At 50.5% G+C, this 20,773-nt stretch overlaps 5 protein-coding genes across 5 annotated transcripts; 2 read left to right on the forward strand and 3 right to left on the reverse strand.

Moving 5' to 3' along the window:
• Nucleotides 1-4,929: 4,929 nt before the first annotated feature.
• BDW70DRAFT_149239 (acyl--CoA ligase) lies at nucleotides 4,930-6,899 on the forward strand (the record flags this gene model as incomplete). Its single annotated transcript, XM_073738979.1, has 6 exons — nucleotides 4,930-5,208; nucleotides 5,267-5,647; nucleotides 5,698-5,943; nucleotides 5,990-6,152; nucleotides 6,203-6,528; nucleotides 6,597-6,899. The coding sequence occupies 6 exons, from the start codon at nucleotides 4,930-4,932 to the stop codon at nucleotides 6,897-6,899; spliced, it is 1,698 nt and encodes a 565-aa protein (XP_073597196.1).
• Nucleotides 6,900-7,429: 530 nt separating this feature from the next.
• Nucleotides 7,430-8,869, reverse strand: BDW70DRAFT_158718 (transferase; the record flags this gene model as incomplete). Its single annotated transcript, XM_073740565.1, has 1 exon — nucleotides 7,430-8,869. One exon carries the CDS (start codon nucleotides 8,867-8,869, stop codon nucleotides 7,430-7,432), a length of 1,440 nt encoding a protein of 479 aa, XP_073597197.1.
• A 953-nt stretch (nucleotides 8,870-9,822) lies between these two features.
• BDW70DRAFT_158719 (type I polyketide synthase) lies at nucleotides 9,823-17,718 on the forward strand (the record flags this gene model as incomplete). The annotated part of the gene is made up of 6 exons (XM_073740566.1): nucleotides 9,823-10,137; nucleotides 10,198-10,284; nucleotides 10,368-11,282; nucleotides 11,329-11,378; nucleotides 11,430-16,527; nucleotides 16,579-17,718. 6 exons carry the CDS (start codon nucleotides 9,823-9,825, stop codon nucleotides 17,716-17,718), a joined length of 7,605 nt encoding a protein of 2,534 aa, XP_073597198.1.
• An 837-nt stretch (nucleotides 17,719-18,555) lies between these two features.
• On the reverse strand, nucleotides 18,556-19,721 carry BDW70DRAFT_27167 (uncharacterized protein). Its single transcript, XM_073743648.1, has one exon. It carries the CDS (start codon nucleotides 19,410-19,412, stop codon nucleotides 18,729-18,731), a length of 684 nt encoding a protein of 227 aa, XP_073597199.1. The 5' UTR covers nucleotides 19,413-19,721; the 3' UTR covers nucleotides 18,556-18,728.
• On the reverse strand, nucleotides 19,722-20,599 carry BDW70DRAFT_27166 (uncharacterized protein). Its single transcript, XM_073743647.1, has one exon. It carries the CDS (start codon nucleotides 20,476-20,478, stop codon nucleotides 20,032-20,034), a length of 447 nt encoding a protein of 148 aa, XP_073597200.1. The 5' UTR covers nucleotides 20,479-20,599; the 3' UTR covers nucleotides 19,722-20,031.
• Between the last annotated feature and the right edge of the window lie 174 nt (nucleotides 20,600-20,773).

Genomic DNA, 20,773 nt, shown 5'->3' on the forward strand with positions numbered 1-20,773 from the left:
AGAAGATTTCGAAACTTGTTATTATCAAAGACTTCAAACCTGTCTGGTTCTCGATGTCTTCGACACGCCATTGATCCAAGCCTCTGACTAGCAAGCCTGCAATTGGTTGCAGCGAAGGAACGGCTACGAGGCGCATCTACACACTGTCTACAACCCACATAAGCCAGATACTCTCCTCCGCTTCGCCCAACGGCACGAAATCAAACAGGGCTTGGACAGGACCTGGTCGGCCCAAGGCAACCATCTGGACAGGATGAGCATCGTGAGAAAGCTTACTGTCCAAAACGTCTTCCACTGAAAAGCGTCAGTTCCAATGTACAGCTCTTCATAAACACTGGCGGAATACCTTTACCAAGGGTGAGGTTAAGATTATCAAAAGCATCAGTAACCTTATACCGTTCTAGGAGGAGAGAAGAGCCCTCCTACTACCCAACGCTCTGATTCGGTTGCCACTACTACCATCGTCTCGTAACTTGCCAAAGACTCTCTTAATCTCATGATGATGTCGACATTGGTAGGCACTGAAGTCCCACTGTATTTTGCTAGTCTGCTTTGGTTTGTTTTGGCGTACTTTGTTTCGGATGTTGCTGCTATCTTTCACGCCTTTTACTGTCTGCTATACTATTCCAAGTTCCTCTTACCTGTTATTTTGGATATATTATATAGCAGCGTGTTATCCCTTAACTGGATTGAGGTCTATATACCCTTGTACCGGAAAGCGTTGAAAGTTATAGGTTTGCCATAGTTAATGACCGGACCGGCGATCGGATAGATGTCTCGATGTCTCGATAAATAATTAGTTTTTTATTCATGGTAAGGCTTACTACAAGAACTATGTAGGGTTGCCTACGCCTTCACTTGACCCGTGGAGTAGGATATGGTTCGAGTCTTCATCGAAGATCCGGACGGTAAACATCATCGAACTTGCAACTTACATCCGCTATTTCGCGACTGTAGAAGACCGTCTGTCCAATATCACCGCGGTTCCTGGCCTGTACCGCCAGTGGCGTCGATATCTCTGCCTTTCCCACCTCTGTAATGCCTCGGCCTGTTCCGTTTGGCTGCCGGGCCCCCTACCTTCTTCTAGGACTGCTGCATGAAACTTGCGCCAACCTGTGGCTTGGTGAACAGCATAAACCCCGATCTAGCTGGATTGCCTATGGGAATTTCAATGTAAAACATACGCAGATTTGAAGGCGACATTGCGAAGATTGCGCGGAGACTGGGTGGCCGATTATCAATGTTACCTTGAAACAACCTCTCAGGAAGCCTCTGAAGCAGCTGCGACTTGACGCCGATGGCGAGCGAGACACCATCATCCGGAACGGTCAAGACGATGGGAAGTACAATCTCACCACTGATGTCCCGGGCATTATCATTAAGGTTGTTTGATACCCTTGGGGCGTTAACAAATACAGACTCTAAGACTGCATTATCCCTCGCACACAGAAACAATAGCCCTACCGTTGTTGGGGGGTGGACTTCCCACGGAGACTGGTGCATGCCCAATATCATGCAACTGCAGATGTATAGGCGGTTTCAGATAAGTATGTATACAAATGGATTGAAGCTATCATGTTATTAAGAATGATAGGGCTCATCCGGTATCCATTTTCGTGGAAATACTCACTAGCAAAACGACTGCAGGGCCTCTAAGCTGCACACTGAGAGGAAAGAAACCTACAGATTACATTTATGCTACCCAATAGTCTTTTGGACTTCCTTCTCTAATTAGTTATGACTTAATTCTCACCCTGGGGCGTGTTTTAGGGCTCAGCAAGCGCAAGTGCAACCCTTATTTCATCCAAGGTTTGATCTACCACATCATTATTAGACTCAATAACTACTTTCAAGTCGGATAACGCTGAAAAACCTACACCATTCCAAAAGCTGACAGAATAGCGATAGTATTACGGAACCCTTGTCCTTGCGAGCTCAAACAAACCCATTTTTTCTCCTCCGCCCTTGCCGAGTTCTGCCCAGTCAACCACAACACCTTCTACTTCTCAGAGATTTCCACTGTAGGCATCCTCCGATTGGATATACAATGATGTCAGGAGTATCCAACAGCTAGCACCGATAACGCCTATCTTGCATACTCGGAACGTCCTCAGTGCGGATCACCCTGCACATATGGCCCCATACCCGACGCTTGATAAACGGGCTCCTGGACTCTGAACAGGATCCGGAGATTTGATAACGGTACCGAGGGTACGGTAGGACCCAGCATACTCCGCATGGCATTCTGTGGCCGCTGTTCATGAGGACGTGCTGTTAGGGGAGAGCATGTTGCACATGTATCCACGTATCAGTACCGGCTACCCTATCGTGGATGCGGTATAGATGACTTCATTCGCGCATCTTTTATGTTACTCTGGTAGATAGCTGATGGCTGATGAACATATAAACCCATGAGGTCGTCCTTGCAGCATACCTATGTAGTGTACGCACAAAAATCTTATTTGAACTGGTAACCCTATTTCCAAGGGACATAAACCGGGCGAATATACATCCAGGGGCCCAAAGCAGACATTTATCCGTTTAAATGATAGTTAGTACCCTCATCGCCTGTGAAGGTGCTTGATATCAGAATCCTCTTCGGCTGAGTGACTTGCCTTTAACTAGGAAGCAAGATTATCTAGATGCTTCGTACTCCAACGCAACGAAGCAGACCTATACCAAAAGGTAAATGCGCAGAAGGAAAAGCCCCGGAGAACAATAACATTTCTTAATTTGATTCATAATATAAGATCAATGACTTCTATATAATATTACCATTGACTGTCAGTCATTCTGGCTGTCAGTATTGAAGTCTCCCAGAATTCTGGACAATACAGGCTAACCAGATTTGAAGATTGACACCACTATGGATACAAGGTATATTGCAGAGCTAGCACGAACCTGGAACTGATATCGGCATTCGGGATTCAGAGAAGTGCCGCTTTACTGACAGTTAGATGGCCTACACTGTATAGCGAAGCCTGGCGTACCTAGTCGGACCATCGAAGTCTCTACTTCGGGTAGGCTCGGTGCTCGCTTTACCTAATCCTCCAAAAATTACTCCGTCCAAATTACTCCGCAGCTCATTCCGCTATTTTGGCCTAATTTCGCGGATTTCAACTCGTAGGGCGTCGATGACCTTTCGTCAGTCCTAGCAGCACGGCACATCCCCCTTCATCCCATGATGCTATCTCGACATAACTTCATCCGTTTCCTCCAGCTTTTCCTAAACAAGCATGTGGGCTTCGATTCAAGGCGAGATCCACTCCCTCCAAACATATGGGGCGAGATGGGCACATCAAGAGGACCACAGTAGCACAGCGGGGTATATCCTCGATTGGCAGTCTCGCAATTTCCGTAAAGGGAAAATAAGCGACCAAGATCATATCCAGGATTAAGGTTTACGTCACAGTGACATCAAACGCTAGCATGGAAACTGTGGGCCCCGGCACAGACCCAGATCTAGCCGCGGTGGGACGGTCCATTTTTCAGCTTTGGGTCAGGACAGGAACTATTCCGGAGTAGATCGGGCCCGGTCATCAGAGCAAAGATCGCATGTAACGCGTGGACAAGGCAGCCCAGAACCCGCACGGGAGACTGGTTCTGTGCCGGGAGGCTGGTTGAGTCCACAATAGAGTCCACAATCACATCGTGGAGCTTTGACCATATACTCAGCAGTTGTGGTCTCAGCTCTGTAAACCGGATACGTGGGTGCTACACTGGCCAGCAGTCGGTCTCCACGTCGGAAACATCCCTTGTTTGCAATCTCGACTGGTTCAAATTGTTCCAGCGCACAGGCATTAGAGTCCACTAACTCGGCATCAGGATTTAGTTCACACGCGGCCGAACCGGTTCTAACAATTGGCGGGCATGGTTCGTCAGAGACGCCTCACGGGAGGTCACGGCTGGCGGAAGCCGCAGAATGCCTGGCGCTCTGGTCCTGCAGATCCCACTGCTGCTGCATGCACTATGCACCTTCCTGCTAGTTGTGACTCGGCGTTGTAGCTTCAGCCATCCCGCTGTAGGTACGGAGTAGATGCACCTCGCAAGTATTTTTACGGGACAACTAATTCTGTAGGGAGCTGAAGTCGATACTAGTCGAGGTCCAGCAGCTTCAGTTACAAATCGGAGATGGGCTTGCTGGGGTCTCCGACGCGGCGAGCCGCCCGACGATCGATCGGCGCGGCAAAGCCAATGTTTTTCAAATGGGGACGATGGTATTGTAACATTGTCATATCGAAATACGGCGGTAAAGAGAGATATTTTCTTATGGGATGCTTTTTGCCGAACCAGTGAAGCTTTTCAAGCTCTCTCGGATACTATTGATCGTCAAATGTCAGTCTGGAGGTTCAACCATGCTGTTTCCTCACTTCATTGGTCTATGTACCCGAAAACAACTAACCTATATCCCCTAATGGCTTGGATTCAGTTCCAAGCGAGAGAGCAGCTCAATATGGCAAGTAGAAAAGCCGATAGGGTCGAAGCGTGTAGAGTCTGGAAGACCGAAGCTGTAAGATGCGGCTGGTAGGCGAGACCCACAAAGTGAAGTGTTACGGAAAATTCCTTGATGTGGCTGACTACAACGAAAGCTTGTTATGGGCAATACCAAGGCCTTATGGGCACGCCCCTATCCGCGCCCAGTCAGCAGAAAGGTACGTTCCCCTTCTACAACTTGCCTTGCAGATCGCAGCTCTAACTCATACTCCATCAATCAAGCCAGATGTGACGTATCGCGGAGCCAGAGCTAGCTTGAGCTAGCTTTCTTCGGTTATGGAATTGTTCGGCAATCAAAGAATAGTCACTGAATGCGGCGGTCGGCGATAACGTTGATCCTCTCAGGGCGATTCTCATTCTAGAACACCACGACAGCCATCGAGAGAGTCAACTTCTACGTTCTTTGTCAAAGTCCCTTGATTACAGTCTCTCATTATGATCTTCTCTTCTCCCTCCTGGGTACCACAAATCCCCTGTGAAATCCCAGACTCTATTCCTGTAGGCCAATTTGCGTTGGAAGGAAACACCAATCTTCCCCCGCAATGCGGCGGACGGCCTCCGTTTGTCTGTGCAATTACCGGAAAGTCATACTCGACTAAGATACTGGTTGATCGAGTAGAGTTCCTGTCGCGTTCGCTTGCGCAAGAGCTGGGATGGTCGCCGAACGAGGGGGAGCCGGAGGATAAGGTTGTCGGTATCTACAGCTGGAATACGGTCGGTGACACTCCTTTGCAGTGCTCTTCTCCTGCTAACATGACTCATCAAAAAATAGCTTGACTTCTTTGCTCTCTGCTGGGCCGTCCATCGTCTCAATGGGATCTGTCTCCCGCTTCATCCGTTCAGTATCGTCCCCGAGGTCGTGGCGCACATGAAAAGAGCAAAATGTAGAGTCATTTTCACCTGTCAGTCTCTTGTCGCAAACACTTTGGAAGCTTCCAAGGAGCTGTCTATCCCCGAAGACAAGATCTATACCACGGCATTGCCCGAAGGGTATCTTCAGAATCCCGAGCCAATTGACCAGTTCAAATCGGTGGATCAACTGATCGCTAAGGGTGAGAAGTTGCAGCCACTTCCACCATTACAATGGGAGAAGGGCCGCGCAAAGACACAGGTCGCATACTACTGCGCTACCAGTGGAACATCAGGGAAGCAGGTCGGTGGCTCTTCTTGGGAATGGAGATGGTGTCTGACGCGCGATTGCAGAAACTGGCTAAAATCACACACTACAACTTCATCGCCAACGTTATGCAAGCGTGCATGCACGAGAGCTATGCTAAGAATGGCCGTAACGAGATTGCATTCGGCGCGATTCCGTTGACCCATGGATACGGACTGAACATTGGGCACATCATGGTCTACCGCGGAGACACCTACGTTATCTGCCCCCGGTTTGATATGCAGTTGATGCTCAAGACGATTGAGCGTTTCCGTGTGGAAAGATTATACGTGGTTCGTATTCTCAGGCCTAGAGAAGCAAGCCAGGCTAATTGCGCAGGTTCCTCCAATCCTTGCGGCATTAGCAGCGAACCCCTTCCTCCTTGACCTCCACGACCTCTCATCCGTCCAAGCGACCGTCACTGGCGCTGCAGCACTTGATCGTAGCATCGCCGCCAAGTTGAATGAACTGCGACCAAAATGGAAAATCAATCATGCATACGGTACTGCCAATACCCCTAGCGCTAATTAACAGCTGACATGAGACACATAGGCCTCACCGAAACCGGTGTGATAGCAACCCTCACAAGCCCCCACGATGTCTGGCATGGCTCCTCTGGTTCCCTTATTCCAAGCTTCGAGATCCGGCTCGTCAAGGCCGACGGTACAGACGCAGAGGGCCTCGACGAGCCCGGCGAAGTCCACTTCAACTCCCCCAGTTGTTTTGTCGGGTACGTCGGCGACGACGAGTCCAACAAGAACACCTTCGACGAAAAGGGGTGGCTTAAGTCCGGAGACATCGGTGTCTTTCGCAAATCACCTAATGGACACGCTCACCTGTTCATTCTCGAACGCATCAAGGATATGATCAAAGTCAAGGTACGTCTTTTCTTGAAAGGGGTAATTAAAATCTATGAGCAAGGTTAGTTTAATGAGTACAAAAACAGGGCGAACAAGTCCTCCCACGCGACATCGAGTCTGTCCTTCTTTCGCACCCAGCCGTCATTGATGCAGCCGTTATCGGCGTCCCGGACGAGCTCTCCGGCGAGCGTGCGAAAGCGTACATCGTGCGCTCGAAGTCCGTGATGGAAGATCTGGACGAGGATGATATGGCTGACGAGATCGACGAATTTGTGCAGGGAAAGCTGCATGAGTCGCACTGGCTTCACGATCGAATTGTGTTCCTGGAGAAGTTGCCGAAGAGTGAGAGTGGGAAAGTGTTGAAGAAGGATTTGAAGGTCATGAACTAAGCCCATCCCGTAGGAGAAATATATATACTTTTTTCTTAACTAGGTAAATAATGCTCTCTAGATGAATGATATAAATTCGATCTTGAAGAATTGCCTGTCATGCTCTACGGTACAGCTTCTGTGGAGCCAGCGTGGCCTGGTGGAATGCTGAACTGGTTAAACTTCGGCTAGCTCGGAGTCTCCGCCGATGGCGGTTGTTCACTGTTCGCAGTTTGCATAGCATCAAGAGCATAAGTCTAGTAGATGAGAGCTTGTATGGATTTATCTACTTGCTATTGGACTGGGATATCTACCTGCACCTGATGTTTGCTAGGTCACTTGGGTGCACATTCAAGTCCATTCCCTAAGGTCAATGCCCTATCCTCGCGAAAATGCAGTAAGCAAGAATATATATATTTTCAATACTCGAAAATTTTCAATTTAAACCTCATAATATACTAAGGATGAAAAAATCAGGTATATCAAAGCTCGAAATAAAAATAATTATGGGAAAAAAAAAAAAAAAAAGGCATCTTTACAGTTGTACCAATTCACGCATTATACACGGAAGCCCTCTTGAACTCACAATACCTTGTGAAAGTCCCATCAGCCTTCAGTCTCTCCACAGCCTCCACCTCACACTGAACCTGAATCTCAAAGCCTCCATCCTTATCTTGCGGAAACAGGTAAAGTAGACCCGTTTCTCTCGAATAAGACCTAATACAGGTCGGGATCCCCAAGCCAGCGCCCCAGTTCTTCTTCATGGCCTCGATATTCGAGATATCCGTAACACCGAGGTCAGGCCCGGGAAAGTAGTTGTATTTCCAAGCAACATCGGTGACAGCAGGCGCGTCGTTTACTAGACCGATGAGCGTGCGCATGCTTTGCTCGGCAGTGTTTTCGGTGGCGGCGCGCACAGCTTCAGCCAGGGTCGCTAGGGATTCTGGGGTGGAAGCGCGGCAGATCTCAGCTATGGGCATGCGCACGCGGGCTGTGGGCTCGTTGATGTTTCCAATGAAGGTATCAGGAAAGGGTGGCTTTGTTCTTGCGCGGAAGTCCAGGCGTGTGGTGAAGAGGGAGGAACCGTCCGGGTCGGATCTGTCCAGTTGGCGCGCGATGCTCATGTGTTTCCAAACGAGGGCCGAGACGGCCTCGACTTTAGTGAACTGGGTGGATTTGCCGTTTTCCACTTGTGCGAGGGCATCGCGGAGGGCTTTGAGCGATGATGCGCTGAAGTACCAGGTGCTTACAGAATAAGGGACTGTAACGGGGTTTTCGCGGTCGAGCAGGTAGGAACCGCTTGGGTCTTCGCGGGCAGAGCTATCGATCGTGTATTCGGGAAGTTGATCGATAGTAACCTCTCCCAGGCCGTGATCTAATCGCCACCGATCACGGCTGACTTCTGCTGGTGTCGCAGGCAGATCGGGTTTGCCGTTTGCTAGCGACGTCGCTGTATGCCTGGCCCAGGCATCGATCAGGATGCCGATGCCTCTTGCATCGCATACTGAATGGTGCCACGAGATCGCGATGATAACTCCGCCATCAATAATATTGACCTGCAGAAACGCAGCAGGCAGTCCGTCCGCGCTTGGTTGCGGCTGTGGGATGAAGAGGACATCGTGAGGAATGTCACTGGTGGGGAAGTGTTTCGCAGCCAGATCAGAGTAACTGCCATATGCCCAAGATTCCTGCTTCGTTTGATCCACGACCCTGAAAGGGATGCCCGAATTGGGCCCGATGCGTAGCTCCAGGTCCTTGCGGTGAGAATTTGGGACTGGAGCGATGGTCGCGGCGAAGTCAGGTATCTCGCTCAAGGTCACGGCGAGGCCTTGCTTCAGGTGATGAACAAGGTCAGTCGAGGCTTTTGAGGAATCGCGCTCAAATATTAAGACTGTCTTTGCATAGAATCGCATTATCTGTTGATCTAGAGCCGAGAGCTTGATCACGTCCTCGCTTAAAGGTACGCTGAGCTTGACGTTTGTTTCTTCCATGGTAAGTAAAACCCTGAGCTTTGATCACAGTGCCCAAGTCCAAGATAGAGCCTTGTATAGATGCTTGATTGACTGGATTCTTTGCAGAAAAAAAAAGTTGTATAGGTAAACGAGAGCATATATGGACCGCGAAGCTGGAGCTGGGCATAATGCGACGCACTGTCCAGGCTTAATACAACGCCAAGCCAAACCGCCAAATGTCGATTCTCCCAGTTTCCTCTCATGTTCCTTTTCTCTCCCTTCAGTTTCACACCGACAACATCCTACGTAACAGAGTGTCAAGGTTGATTCCGGCAGCTTAGCGCTCATCCATTCTTGGTAGTAAGAGCGCATGGCAGCGGAGCCCACTCTGCTTTCCTTCGCCTAGGTTAGGCCTGTCGATCTGTGATTCCTTCGCGTCAAATGGCGGGTCGATCGACTGCAAGTAGTTCAGCCGGTCCGATGGCCTGGGCATCGCAGATCTGTCTTGACTCTTCTGGACTTAGGGAGTAACTTACCCTCCTTCTATTTCCTTCGTCTCGTCATAGTGGGCTAACCTTGTTGTCTTCGGCAGTGATTGGCCCGTGTTTCCCCATGACCACTCTGCAACGGACACGTCCAAGGTTGCCTCGGACATGGCATAGTTCGGGAGCTGCAGGAAATGAAAGTTCGCCGCTGAGAGGGCACTGTCCGTCAATGATTCCGTGAAGGGAGAATGATTCCCCCTTGGTGGAAAAGCCCTGGCAACGACCCCGACCATGGCACGTAATGAAAACGGTAACCTGAATACTGGGCATGTCCTGTGTGGACCTGACATGACGGATTCGATCCGAGGATTCGTTCCCTGGTAGGGTCTGCTGTACTTAACGCTGGCCTGGTTTCTTTTCTTCAAACATCCCGTATCTTAATCACGATACCCCATGCTATACAGAAGGTCAACAATTAGCACCGTGCCTTCCTAATATTCTACAGCCATGAGCCTTGCATCCAGGCCCCGTGTTGAGAGCGCTGATAGCGAGTCAGACAGTGAGAGGCTTTCCTCCTCGCCGTGGTCAATACTTAGCGACAATGATAGTAATACATCTGATGAGCGCAGCACAAGGCCTGGTGCTGGCTCACTGGAGCCAATCGCAGTTATCGGCATAGGATGTCGACTATCAGGAAGCGCAACAGACGTTTCTGGGCTCTGGGATATGCTGAAAACTGGTCGCTCGGGATGGACACCAGGGCCTGGGACACGGTTCAACATGAAGGCCTTCCAAGACCCGACAGGGACCAGGTCTGGAACAGTAAGCGGCGCTTGATGGTTCAAGAGGAATACGTGCTAATTCTGATTCATTCATTTTCAGACAAATGCCACAGGAGGACACTTCATTCGAGAAGATATATCAAAGTTCGATGCTACATTTTTCGGGATCAACCCTGTCGAGGCACAGGTATGTATGAAACATGCATGGCGCAGGCCTTTGTCTCAAATTAGCGATCGAATGCGGTTCTAACGCTTCGTCTTTGCAATTAGGCAATGGATCCCCAGCAACGCCTGATGCTCGAAGTAGCCTACGAAGCCTTTGAAAACGCCGGTATCACGATGGATGCATTGTGGGGATCCAATACCGGTGTATACGTCGGTCAGTGGACTTCGGATTACCACGAGATAGCCACTCGTGATGTTGAGAGACCACCTCTATACCTCGTGACAGGCACGGGGCCTGCAATCACAAGCAACCGGGTCTCATACGTCTTCAATTTGCGCGGGCCCAGCTTCACAATGGATACTGGATGTTCGTCAAGTTTAGTTGCGTTACATCAAGCGGTCCTCAGCTTGCGGAACCGGGAAACCACACAGTGCTTTGTTGGAGGTGTTAACCTACTTCTTGACCCACAACGCTTTCACTACCAGAGCCGGCTAAAAATGTTTTCTAAAGACGGTCGATCCTTTCCATTTGATGCTCGTGCTAACGGTTATGGACGAGGTGAAGGTGTCACCGGCGTTGTCCTCAAACCATTATCAGCTGCCCTGCGAGATGGTGACCCTGTTCGGGCTGTGATTAGAAACTCCGTCCTGAACCAGGACGGCCGGACACCTGGTATCAGTGTGCCGAGCGCTGTTGCCCAGAAAGAAGCCATCATTAAGGCCTACAAACAGGCAAAGTTGGATTTGTATGCCGACTATGTGGAAGCCCATGGCACCGGAACCAAGGTTGGCGATCCAATCGAGACGAGCGCTATTGCAGCGGCCCTGACGCAGAGGAGGTCACCTTCTCGGCCTCTGCCCATTGGATCCATCAAGGGTAATATTGGCCACACGGAAAGTGCCGCCGGTCTCGCTGGGCTGATCAAGTCCGTTCTTATGCTTGAGAACGGTATGATTCCGCCTCAGGTGAACTATGAGACAACGAACCCTGACATCCGTCTTGAGGAGTGGAATTTACGAGTACGTGAGAACTCTGTCAAAAACATGACGACACTGACTTTACTAGATTCCTACAAAACTTGAGAGGCAAACACTGCGCCGCATCTCTCTTAATAGGTATGCTAGCGATTCAAAGAGAACTATTCACAATGTACTAACGGCGAATAGCTTTGGATATGGCGGGACAAATGCCCACGTAATTATAGATGCAGCTCATGAGGCCGTCTCTGCATTTGGGCGGCTGTCTTTAGGCAGACATTTGCAGTTAACGTATCACTCCGAGAAACCGCGAGTCTTCATGGTGAGCGGTGCAAGCGAAAAAGCGTGCCAGAGGGTGTGTGCCAGGCTGGCTAGGTATCTTGTCGTCAATCACCGAAACTCCATTAACCCTGATGCCCTGCTCGCTCGTCTGGCCCATACCCTGGCTAAACAGTCTGTTCATGCTTTTCGCGTCATTTTTGTCGCATCGGAACTGGACGAAGTAATCAAAGAGCTGATCACTGCCTCACATTCTCCTATTCCTCGACGAGAAAAATTCGGGCAACATCGCATTGCCCTTATATTCAGCGGCCAAGGCGCGCAATATGCCGAGATGGGCCGCGATCTACTCAAGAGCTATCCCTCTTTCGTCCGCTCTCTTGAGCGTGCACGTCAACAGCTGTCGAGGCTGGGCTGTACGTGGGATCTTCTCAGCGAACTCTGTCGGCCCAAAGCGGACTCTCGGGTGAACGAGCCAGCTTTCTCTCAGCCAATGTGCACGGCTATCCAACTGGCCCTGGTCGACCTCCTGAACGAATTTGGGGTATCGCCTTCGGCTGTACTAGGTCATTCTAGCGGTGAAATCGGCGCAGCATATGCTGCAGGCGCTCTTTCCTTCAGAGATGCCATGAGTGTATCATACTACCGTGGGAAGCTGGCCAGTGAACTCCTTGCTGAGAACCAAGCCCCAGGAGCTATGATAGCCGTTGGTGCACCGCCCGATGTTGCCGAGCAGTATATCAACAAGCTAGGTACTGATGTTGGACGCATGCGCGTTGCTTGCTTCAATAGCCCGTCCAGTGTCACTGTATCAGGTGACGTAACGGCTATTGATCGTCTAAAGGAGGCCTTGGATACGGAAGGGCTTTTCAACCGCAAGCTGATGACCCACGGCGCCGCTTACCACTCTCACCAAATGAAATCAATTGAGGACAAATACATTGCAGCGCTCATGGGTCTGAAAGCCAAACCCTTTAGTTCATCCATCCGCATGTTTAGTTCCGTCACAAGCAAGGAGCTGGACGAAACGACTGTTCTTGACGGTGGGTACTGGGCGCAGAACCTGGTCAGCCCAGTCCTCTTCTCGCAGGCACTACGAGCCATGTGCGAGCAGGACTACAATGGTTTGCCCATTGACACGATCATCGAGGTTGGTCCACATTCTCAACTCGGTGGTCCAGTGAACCAGATCCTCAAGACGATTCCAGGGCCCCATGGCCAAGCGTCCTACACCAACACGCTAAAGCGAGGCGATGACGCGGAAACTGCTCTTCTCAGATGCCTGGGATTTTTGGCAATCAAGAACGGCTCGGTTCGTCTCTGTGATCTCAACAACGATTCCAAGGACGGCGACATCCAGCCACTGGTTGATTTGCCGCCTTACTCCTTCGACCATGACCGTAGCTTTTGGCACGAAACCCGCCTGTCTAAGGACTACAGACACCGAGAACATCTCCCACATGAACTTCTTGGAAACCTTTCTGCGGATGTTAACAAACTAGAGCCCCGCTGGCGGCGGTTCCTCAGCCTCAAGGAATCCCCTTGGCTCCGCAACCACATTATACAAGGGCTCATCACATTCCCTGCGGCAGGTTATATCACAATGGCAATCCAGGCCATTCGCCAGCATATGCACGCAGCCAATCCGGCTTCTACGATTCAGTATATCCGTCTCCGTGATGTTAGCTTCGGGAAAGGCCTCGTGCTATCCGATGAGAACCCCGAAGTCGAGATCTCGCTATCTCTGCGCCCACAAGCAAGAACCGCTCGCGAGTCATCAGGTGTCTGGAAAGAGTTCCGTATCTTCACTGTGACACCCGACCAGAAATGGACGGAGCACTGTCGCGGTCTTATCCAGGCAGAGGTTGACTCTGTTGAAGGTTTCAGGAGTATATTCGCGCCTGTCGATATTTCTCGTGTCGACTCAGAGTGCACTCGTGAAACCATACCACAAAAGTTCTATGCCGTTGGCAAACGAAATGGCCTTGATTGGCAGCACCCTTTCAACAACATGCACCAAATTCGTAGCAGCAAGAATTCGTGCGTTGCCACTGCTCGCGTTCCCGAGTACGAGATGCCACCAGGCGGAATGGATGATTTGCTCCACCCGGCCGTGCTTGACTCTGCCCTCTTCCACGGTCTGTCTACTGTGATCTTCTTGGAAGATGGCCACTCATCCGCATACGTGCCCACCTTCATAAAACAGCTTTGGGTTGCGAATCGTCATGCGGCTCCAGGGAGCTATTTGACTTGCTCCACGATTCGCCGGAACGAGCCATTAGTCTTTGACCTTCATGCCAAGGATGCGATTAACCAAATGGCTGTTGTCGCGCAGGGTATCCGTGTCACCAACTTGGGAGGTGACGTTGCAGCAGGAGTCTCGAAAAAGGAGGCGTGCCACTCTCAGACGCTTGTTCCATATGTTGATGCTTGGACAACAGCACATCGAGATCGGGTCTGCAAGGCTAAAATTGAGCTGGGCTCTCTTACGGAGATCAACCGTGCTCTGGATGCAATGACAATCCACTTTGCGCAAAATGTTATACGTGAAATCTCGCTGAACGACATTCAGGAAACGTATCTCCAGCGCTATTTCCAGTGGATGGGTACTCTTGCAGACAAAGCTTACGACAAGACACTGCTCGAGAACAAACCCGAAGACCTTGGAGTTATCGGTGAGGCAATTGCTGTTCTGGGACCGCATCTAGTGGATATACTCAAGGGCAAGACGTCTGCGTTGTCATTACTGACCAAAAACAACTTGTTGTCCCGTGTCTATACTGAATGGTGCTCCTCAAGAGTATACCCGCAGATGGGCGCGTATTGTCACGAGCTAGGTCGTTTCAACCCCAAATTGAAGGTGCTTGAGATTGGCGCCGGTACTGGTTCAGCCACACTGCCCATTCTGAAGGCCCTGAACGGTTGCAGCGGTCGATTTATCCAGCGCTATGATTTCACAGATATCTCACCCGGCTTCTTCGAGCCTGCTAAGGAGCGGCTAGGTGACCTTGCCAACGTGGTCGAATTTCGCGTTCTAGATGCGGGGCGCAATGCCCAAGAGCAGGGATTCGAGGAAGGATCATACGACCTCATTGTCGCCTGCAATGTCATCCACGCGACGCCACGGATTGATGAGACCCTCCGCAACATCAGACCCTTGTTGAAGCCCGGAGGCAAGTTTATGCTCATGGAGATCTCTCGTTATACCCTTTACTGTAACTTAGTTTTTGGTCTGTTTGAAGGCTGGTGGCTTGGTTATGATGAAGGTCGCACGCGCTCGCCCCTTCTAACGGACTCTGAGTGGTGTCAGCGATTGGGAAAGGCTGGCTTTGCTCATGCTGAAAAGGCCTTTGTTGATTACCCCCATGAGGACGGCGGCAATCTCAGCGTCTTCATATCTACTGCGCCTTTCCCCAGGAGAAATGAGTCGCTTCCGATCCACCTCCTCACAGATTCAAATGCCCCCAATGCCACAGAAGAGCAGGCGCAAGAGGTTCAGCAGGTCTGTCAGATGTCGGTAGCTCTATGGCCCATTACTCATCCATGTAAGCATGGGGGAGTTGCCATCTTGCTTCCAGAAATTGCCAAGCTGCTATGCGCTGAACCCGATTTGAATGTCTGGAATTCTTTCAAAACCTGGATCCTGAAATCACGGGCCGTGCTTTTGGTCAGCAACTGCACCATGACGGATTCGTCTGATGCAGAAACCGGCTTGTGGACCGGCTTCGCCCGAACAATGCGTCTGGAATATCCAAATCTGCGCCAGGTTGTTCTGGACATCCAGACTCCCAACGTGCCAGTCATGAGAAAGCTTACAGAGCTTCTCCCGATAATCCTCAACAGCCCAAGCTTTGACCTCGACCGTCCCAGTAGTGAAGTCGAGAATGAGTTTACGGAAAAGGATGGGCAGTTGTTTGTATCACGCTACGCATACCGACCTGATATCAGTAGAGATGTGGATTTGACTAGTCGACAAGCGGCTCCCGAGCCGGTTCCGTTCGTCAGCACGGGCAGAATCTTGACTGCAGAGCTAGGAGTTCCGGGTCTACTAGAGACCATTCGCTGGAAGGACGATATTGAATGCCCGCCTCTTGGACCTGACGATGTTCGCTTCGAACTACGTGGAGCTAGTATCAATTTCAAAGATGTCCTCATCGCTGCTGGCCAGCTGGAGGGCATCACGGAGATGAGAAACGATTGCAGCGGTGTCGTCGTCGAAGTGGGTGAGAACATGAAGCACCGCTTCAAGCCCGGAGACCGGGTCTGCGCACTTTATTCCCGCTCCTACACCAACTATCCTCTTGTTCACGGAGACTGCTGTCAGGTCATACCCGACTCTCTGTCCTTCGCAGAGGGCGCATCGCTTCCGATTGTTTGGGCTACGGTCTACTATGGCCTTGTTGATAAGGGCTCTCTTTCCAAGGGTGAGAAGATTCTTATCCATTCCGCCGCAGGTGCTGTTGGACAAGCCGCGATCATGCTTGCCCAGCATCTCGGAGCCGAGGTCTTCGCCACAGTTGGGAGCGAGGCAAAGCGCGATCTTCTTCACACCAAATACGGTGTTCCCCACGACCATATCTTCTCAAGCCGTACGACAGCTTTCTACGGGGGAATCATGGAATACACAGGCGGTTATGGTGTGGATGTTGTTCTGAACTCTCTGAGTGGCGAAATGTTCCGCGAATCATGCAATTTGATGGCCTCCTTCGGTCGCTTCGTTGAGATTGGACGTAAGGATCTAATGGATGATGCGTTGATGCCAATGGAGTTCCTCCTACGCAACATCACGTTTTCATATGTTGACTTGACGGCTATTATTGAGCAAAGGAAGCCCTTGGCGAGAAGGTTGCTCCATGACATTGCGGATCTTGCAACATCTGGTTCTATTCGACCAGTGACTCTGACCACAATGCCGATTTCTGATATTGAGACCGCCTTCCGTCAAATCCAGGCTGGCAAGCACACTGGGAAGATTGTCCTCACGGTGGAAGAGAACCAAGAAGTACCGGTGAGTCCCAAATATTTCCTTCAAGTGAATATAACTTGCTAATTTGTCTAGGCTGTCCCGTCTATGCCAAATCAGGCCAGGCTTCACGAAGATGCTTCGTACATAGCTGTTGGTGGCTTGGGTGGTCTAGGACGCTGTCTTACCACCTGGTTAGCTGATCACGGCGCGAAGCACATCGTCGCCCTCTCACGCTCGGGTGCGAAGGATGCAGACAGCCGCGCATTCATCAGTGACATCCGTCGCCGCGGAGTGAATCTGATCGCACCCCCCTGTGACGTCGTCTCCGCTGACGCCGTGGTTGCGATGGCTCAAGAGCTGAAGCGCTCAGGATTACCGCCTGTGCGCGGAATTATCAATTCGGCCATGGCCCTCCGCGACACTCTCTTCGACAACATGACAGAAGACGACTGGCGCACTGCTCTCGCCTCCAAAGTCCGCGGATCGCAGAATCTGCACGCAACATTTAAATCGCTTGACTTCTTCATCATGATGTCCTCTATCGTCACTGTCCGCGGCAACTACGGCCAGTCGAATTACAGCGCGGCGTGCAGCTTCCAGGACACATTCGTCCGCCACATGGTGCAGCAAGGCGAGCCCGCATTCTCCATCAATATCGGCCCCATCCGCGATGTCGGATACGTCTCGGAGAATCCGGAAGTCGCTGAGGCACTCCGCCGCAACGGGCTCGGATCAATCGGTGTGTCTGAGGTTCTCATCGTCCTGAACCACGCCATCATGAACGCTCGCAGCGCCGACCCAAGCACCTGCGTTGCATCAATCGGGCTCATCCCCTCCGACGACGAAGCCGAGAACGGACGCGATTTCCTCATGACGGACCGTCGCTTTTCTCAACTCGTCAAGCACGACGGCAGTGCGCAGAAGAGCGCCGGTGAGGCTCTCGACGCAATTACTCTCCTATCAGCGGCAACACAACTCGACGAAGCTGTCCAGATCATCACAAACGCGATTCTCAACCAGCTAAGCAAGCTTATAGCCACGCCTGTGGAGATGCTTTCACCTGCGCAGAGTCTTGACAGTTACGGCGTCGACTCGCTTGTTGCTGTTGAATTGCGAAACTGGATTGGGGCGTACCTGCAGGCAAATGTCCAGCTTATGGTTATTCGCGGGACAGGGAGCATCTCGCAACTGGCGGCAATTGTGGCGAAGGAGTCGAGGGTTGTCAAGCTCTAATTTTGCTCATATCAACTTAGTAACTCTCTTTGCTGGGATTGGTTGATTAGGATCTAACCATTCTTTTGTACTCTCTCGATACACTCTGTGGCAGACTAATTTGTCCTAGTATTCTTTGGGATATATCCTGTACTACCTCTAATGTGCCTACGCGTATATATATAACTACGTATTCTTAAATACTAATGCTTTATCTCTTGGGTGCTCGCACATGTGTTCTTTTCAGATGATGGATTTGGCTGCTATAGGTTATAGGAAAAGCGCATAAGTGACTGACCATATACAAGCATAGCACAACTCCATAAGTCGAGTCCTCAATGTAGTACATCAATTTGCGGAGTGTTGAGATCAAGAATATGTTGGCAAGCTTGTTATTTTTCGTAGAGTGTTTACAGCTTCTAAGGGTGGCTATTATCTTTCTGCAGGGTATCTGTTATCAGCAGTCGGTGGCCTTGTATTTTCGCTGTGGGGAAATTGGACGATCTTAAAATCATTGAGCGCACTTTTGAATCGAGCATGCCCATGTCTAGAGTAAACAGATTCAATGTTACTGGTACCCTATATCTTTAGATCTATATGGTATACTGCCCTATCCTATCTGGAAAAAAAGTCCGATGCAATTAGGGTAGTCTACATGGTGTTACTAGGGTGTTCATGAGATCGGAACTAGCATCGGCTATCCGAACCATGTCCGCACCGCTGCAGTAAGCTTAATTTAGTCGAGCCATTTAAGTAAACTGTAATAAATCACAGCAACAATATCGCACAGGTTTCATTATCTATTTATAAAGGTGGATTACCCTACAAATGTTTGTGGTCCAATTAGTATCCTGTCAGTCCATGTCAGCCGCAGCGCTTGCGTGCTGTAATAACTCCTATCCTATTCCAAGGGTGAAAGAAAAAATGTTTTGCCGTCGCTCCAAATCCCAGCTCAGTGTATGTGTATATGTGCATTTGCGAAAGAAATCGGGTATAAAGTGTAAGTGATATCGTCCTTGGTCGGCAGTTCATCAGGCCTGTCGCGCTCGGCACCGGCCGTGCTTTATGTGTTTGTTCTTCGCAGTCGATCGGGTGAAGCGCTGGCCGCATTGCTCGCAGGTAAAGCTCTTCGCTCGTCCACTTTTCTCGCGTAGGTGTCGCTCATAGTTTCCAAGAGAAGAGAAAGCCCGACCGCCGCAGCTGTGTTCCCAGCATCGGATGGGGCCTTTCATGTCGCGGTTGTGCTTGGTCCTGAGAACGGCGGAGGGCGTGGGCGAGGGACGGCTGCTGCTGGACTCAGATGGAGAGGAGCGATCGGTTGGAGTTGATACGCCGGACGGCGGATTCGACGAGTCCTGGAACGGATTGCAGTCGGTTGTGAAATTACGGGCGCATGGAAAGGCTGTGGGAGCCGCTGCTAACACTGGAGCCCCAAAAGTGTCGGCTGGCGGTACCCAACCTGTGGGATCAAATTGGCTATCTGGAATTTGTGGGATATAGATTGGATCGCCAGTAGGGGCCAAGCTTGAGAAGCTATAGAGGGGCAAACAAGAATAATCCGGCATCGAGGAGATGGCTGACAGCCAGCTTGCATCTGTCTTCAGCTCGTCATTCTGGGGTGAAACGGGGAAATCATTAAAGTTCCAACTCGTCCAGAATGTTTCTGTGAAAGGCGAGGTGGGAAAGTTATAAAGATGGTTGTCGAAGGTCGCCATTATTGAGGTAAGCTCTGCGCGGACAGAAAGAAACCGAGTGTCGCGTTTCAAGGCTAGGTTTCGACAAAATAAATCAGAGGTTATTTACCAGCGTTTGAGAATTCAAGTTGTGAACGTCAGAAACATCCAGGAGAAGAAGGTATGAGAGAGCAAGACCAAGAAACTCGGCGAAGCGGCACGGAGGCACGGGAGAAGTGTTGCAGCGGAACACTGTGACTGAGACAGGCACGCAGACTGCGTCTGACTCTCGAGCTGATTACAGTGGTCTAGGAGTAGCATTCGGATCAGAGCTGCCAACAATTGCGGCCAGCCAAGTCAAAACGACTCCAAACATGGCTCAGCTGAGTTTGAATCATAGACTCAGCATGGCAGAAAGATTTCCCCATTGATCTGGCCCACAGCGCTGTAATTTACCGTGCAGCGTTCGATGGGAAAATATATTTGAATACTGGTGGCATTTGGCGATGGACTGGCGACCGGATAGGAGCTCAGTGGATCCAGTATGTCTTGGATTCGACGATCAACACAAGCTTGCGAACGAGGCTTAGGTTCAGGTTCAGGTTCGCGACTGGGGTACCTGAGGGCCAGGGACCTGTACTTTGGACACGTCGGCACACCATTAGAGCCACTTCATTGAGGTCGATAGTGCCACGGCCTTGCGTGGGAATGGACCATTGGTCCGGCTTGTTCTTGTGCAGGAATTGACGCAATTGGGTAAAAAAAGTAAGCAAGCCCTCGGAGTATCTCGCTTCTGGAACTTGCAGCTCTGCCTCTCCCCGCCACCAGTAGCTAGCAGGCTTGGAGGTCGGGGTCCTGACCTTTGCCAGCCCTGCCTTGTTGATCGTCGCTGCTCCGACAATATTGGGCTCGTTGCATCATGAACAATGTGGTTCTGGTCCTGCAAAATGGTCTCGGCGTCCCGCCCTTCCCGTGTGGGAAAAAAAAAAAATGGAAACATAAAAAAGGAAAGGGGGAAAAAGAGATAAAACGAATACGTAAAATACATAAAATAAAACTGGATAAGCAAAAGAAAATATATTGCAAATGACAATCCCCATGACAGCATGCTCTCATTGCATCAGGGGCACATCTGCCGATTAGATCGGGTTCCATCAGTCCGGTTCGGACTGAGAAAATCACTTGAAAATCAGAGCGAAAATGATTGAATGGTCAAGGGCTGTCCCGAGCTTCACGTACTAGCTCGCCGGATCGCTCGCGTGCGAACCAGTATCGGAGGGCGTCTCTCATGGTCAACATGATTGGAGTCAATGCTTCTTGTGGTTGTTGGTGAACACCAGTGGAATATATATTAAGTATACCTTGAGTATGATTGCAGAATAATGTCGATGTAAGAAACAAAG

This window comes from Aspergillus foveolatus (genome assembly GCF_047715535.1).
Source record: "Aspergillus foveolatus strain CBS 279.81 unplaced genomic scaffold BDW70scaffold_16, whole genome shotgun sequence".
Classification (NCBI taxonomy): domain Eukaryota; kingdom Fungi; phylum Ascomycota; class Eurotiomycetes; order Eurotiales; family Aspergillaceae; genus Aspergillus; species Aspergillus foveolatus.

Coding starts and splice junctions, on each gene's coding strand:
- BDW70DRAFT_27167 (XM_073743648.1), bottom strand. CDS start 19,412: ATGGCGACCTTCGACAACCATCTTTATAACTTTCCCACCTCGCCTTTC.
- BDW70DRAFT_27166 (XM_073743647.1), bottom strand. CDS start 20,478: ATGCTGTCATGGGGATTGTCATTTGCAATATATTTTCTTTTGCTTATC.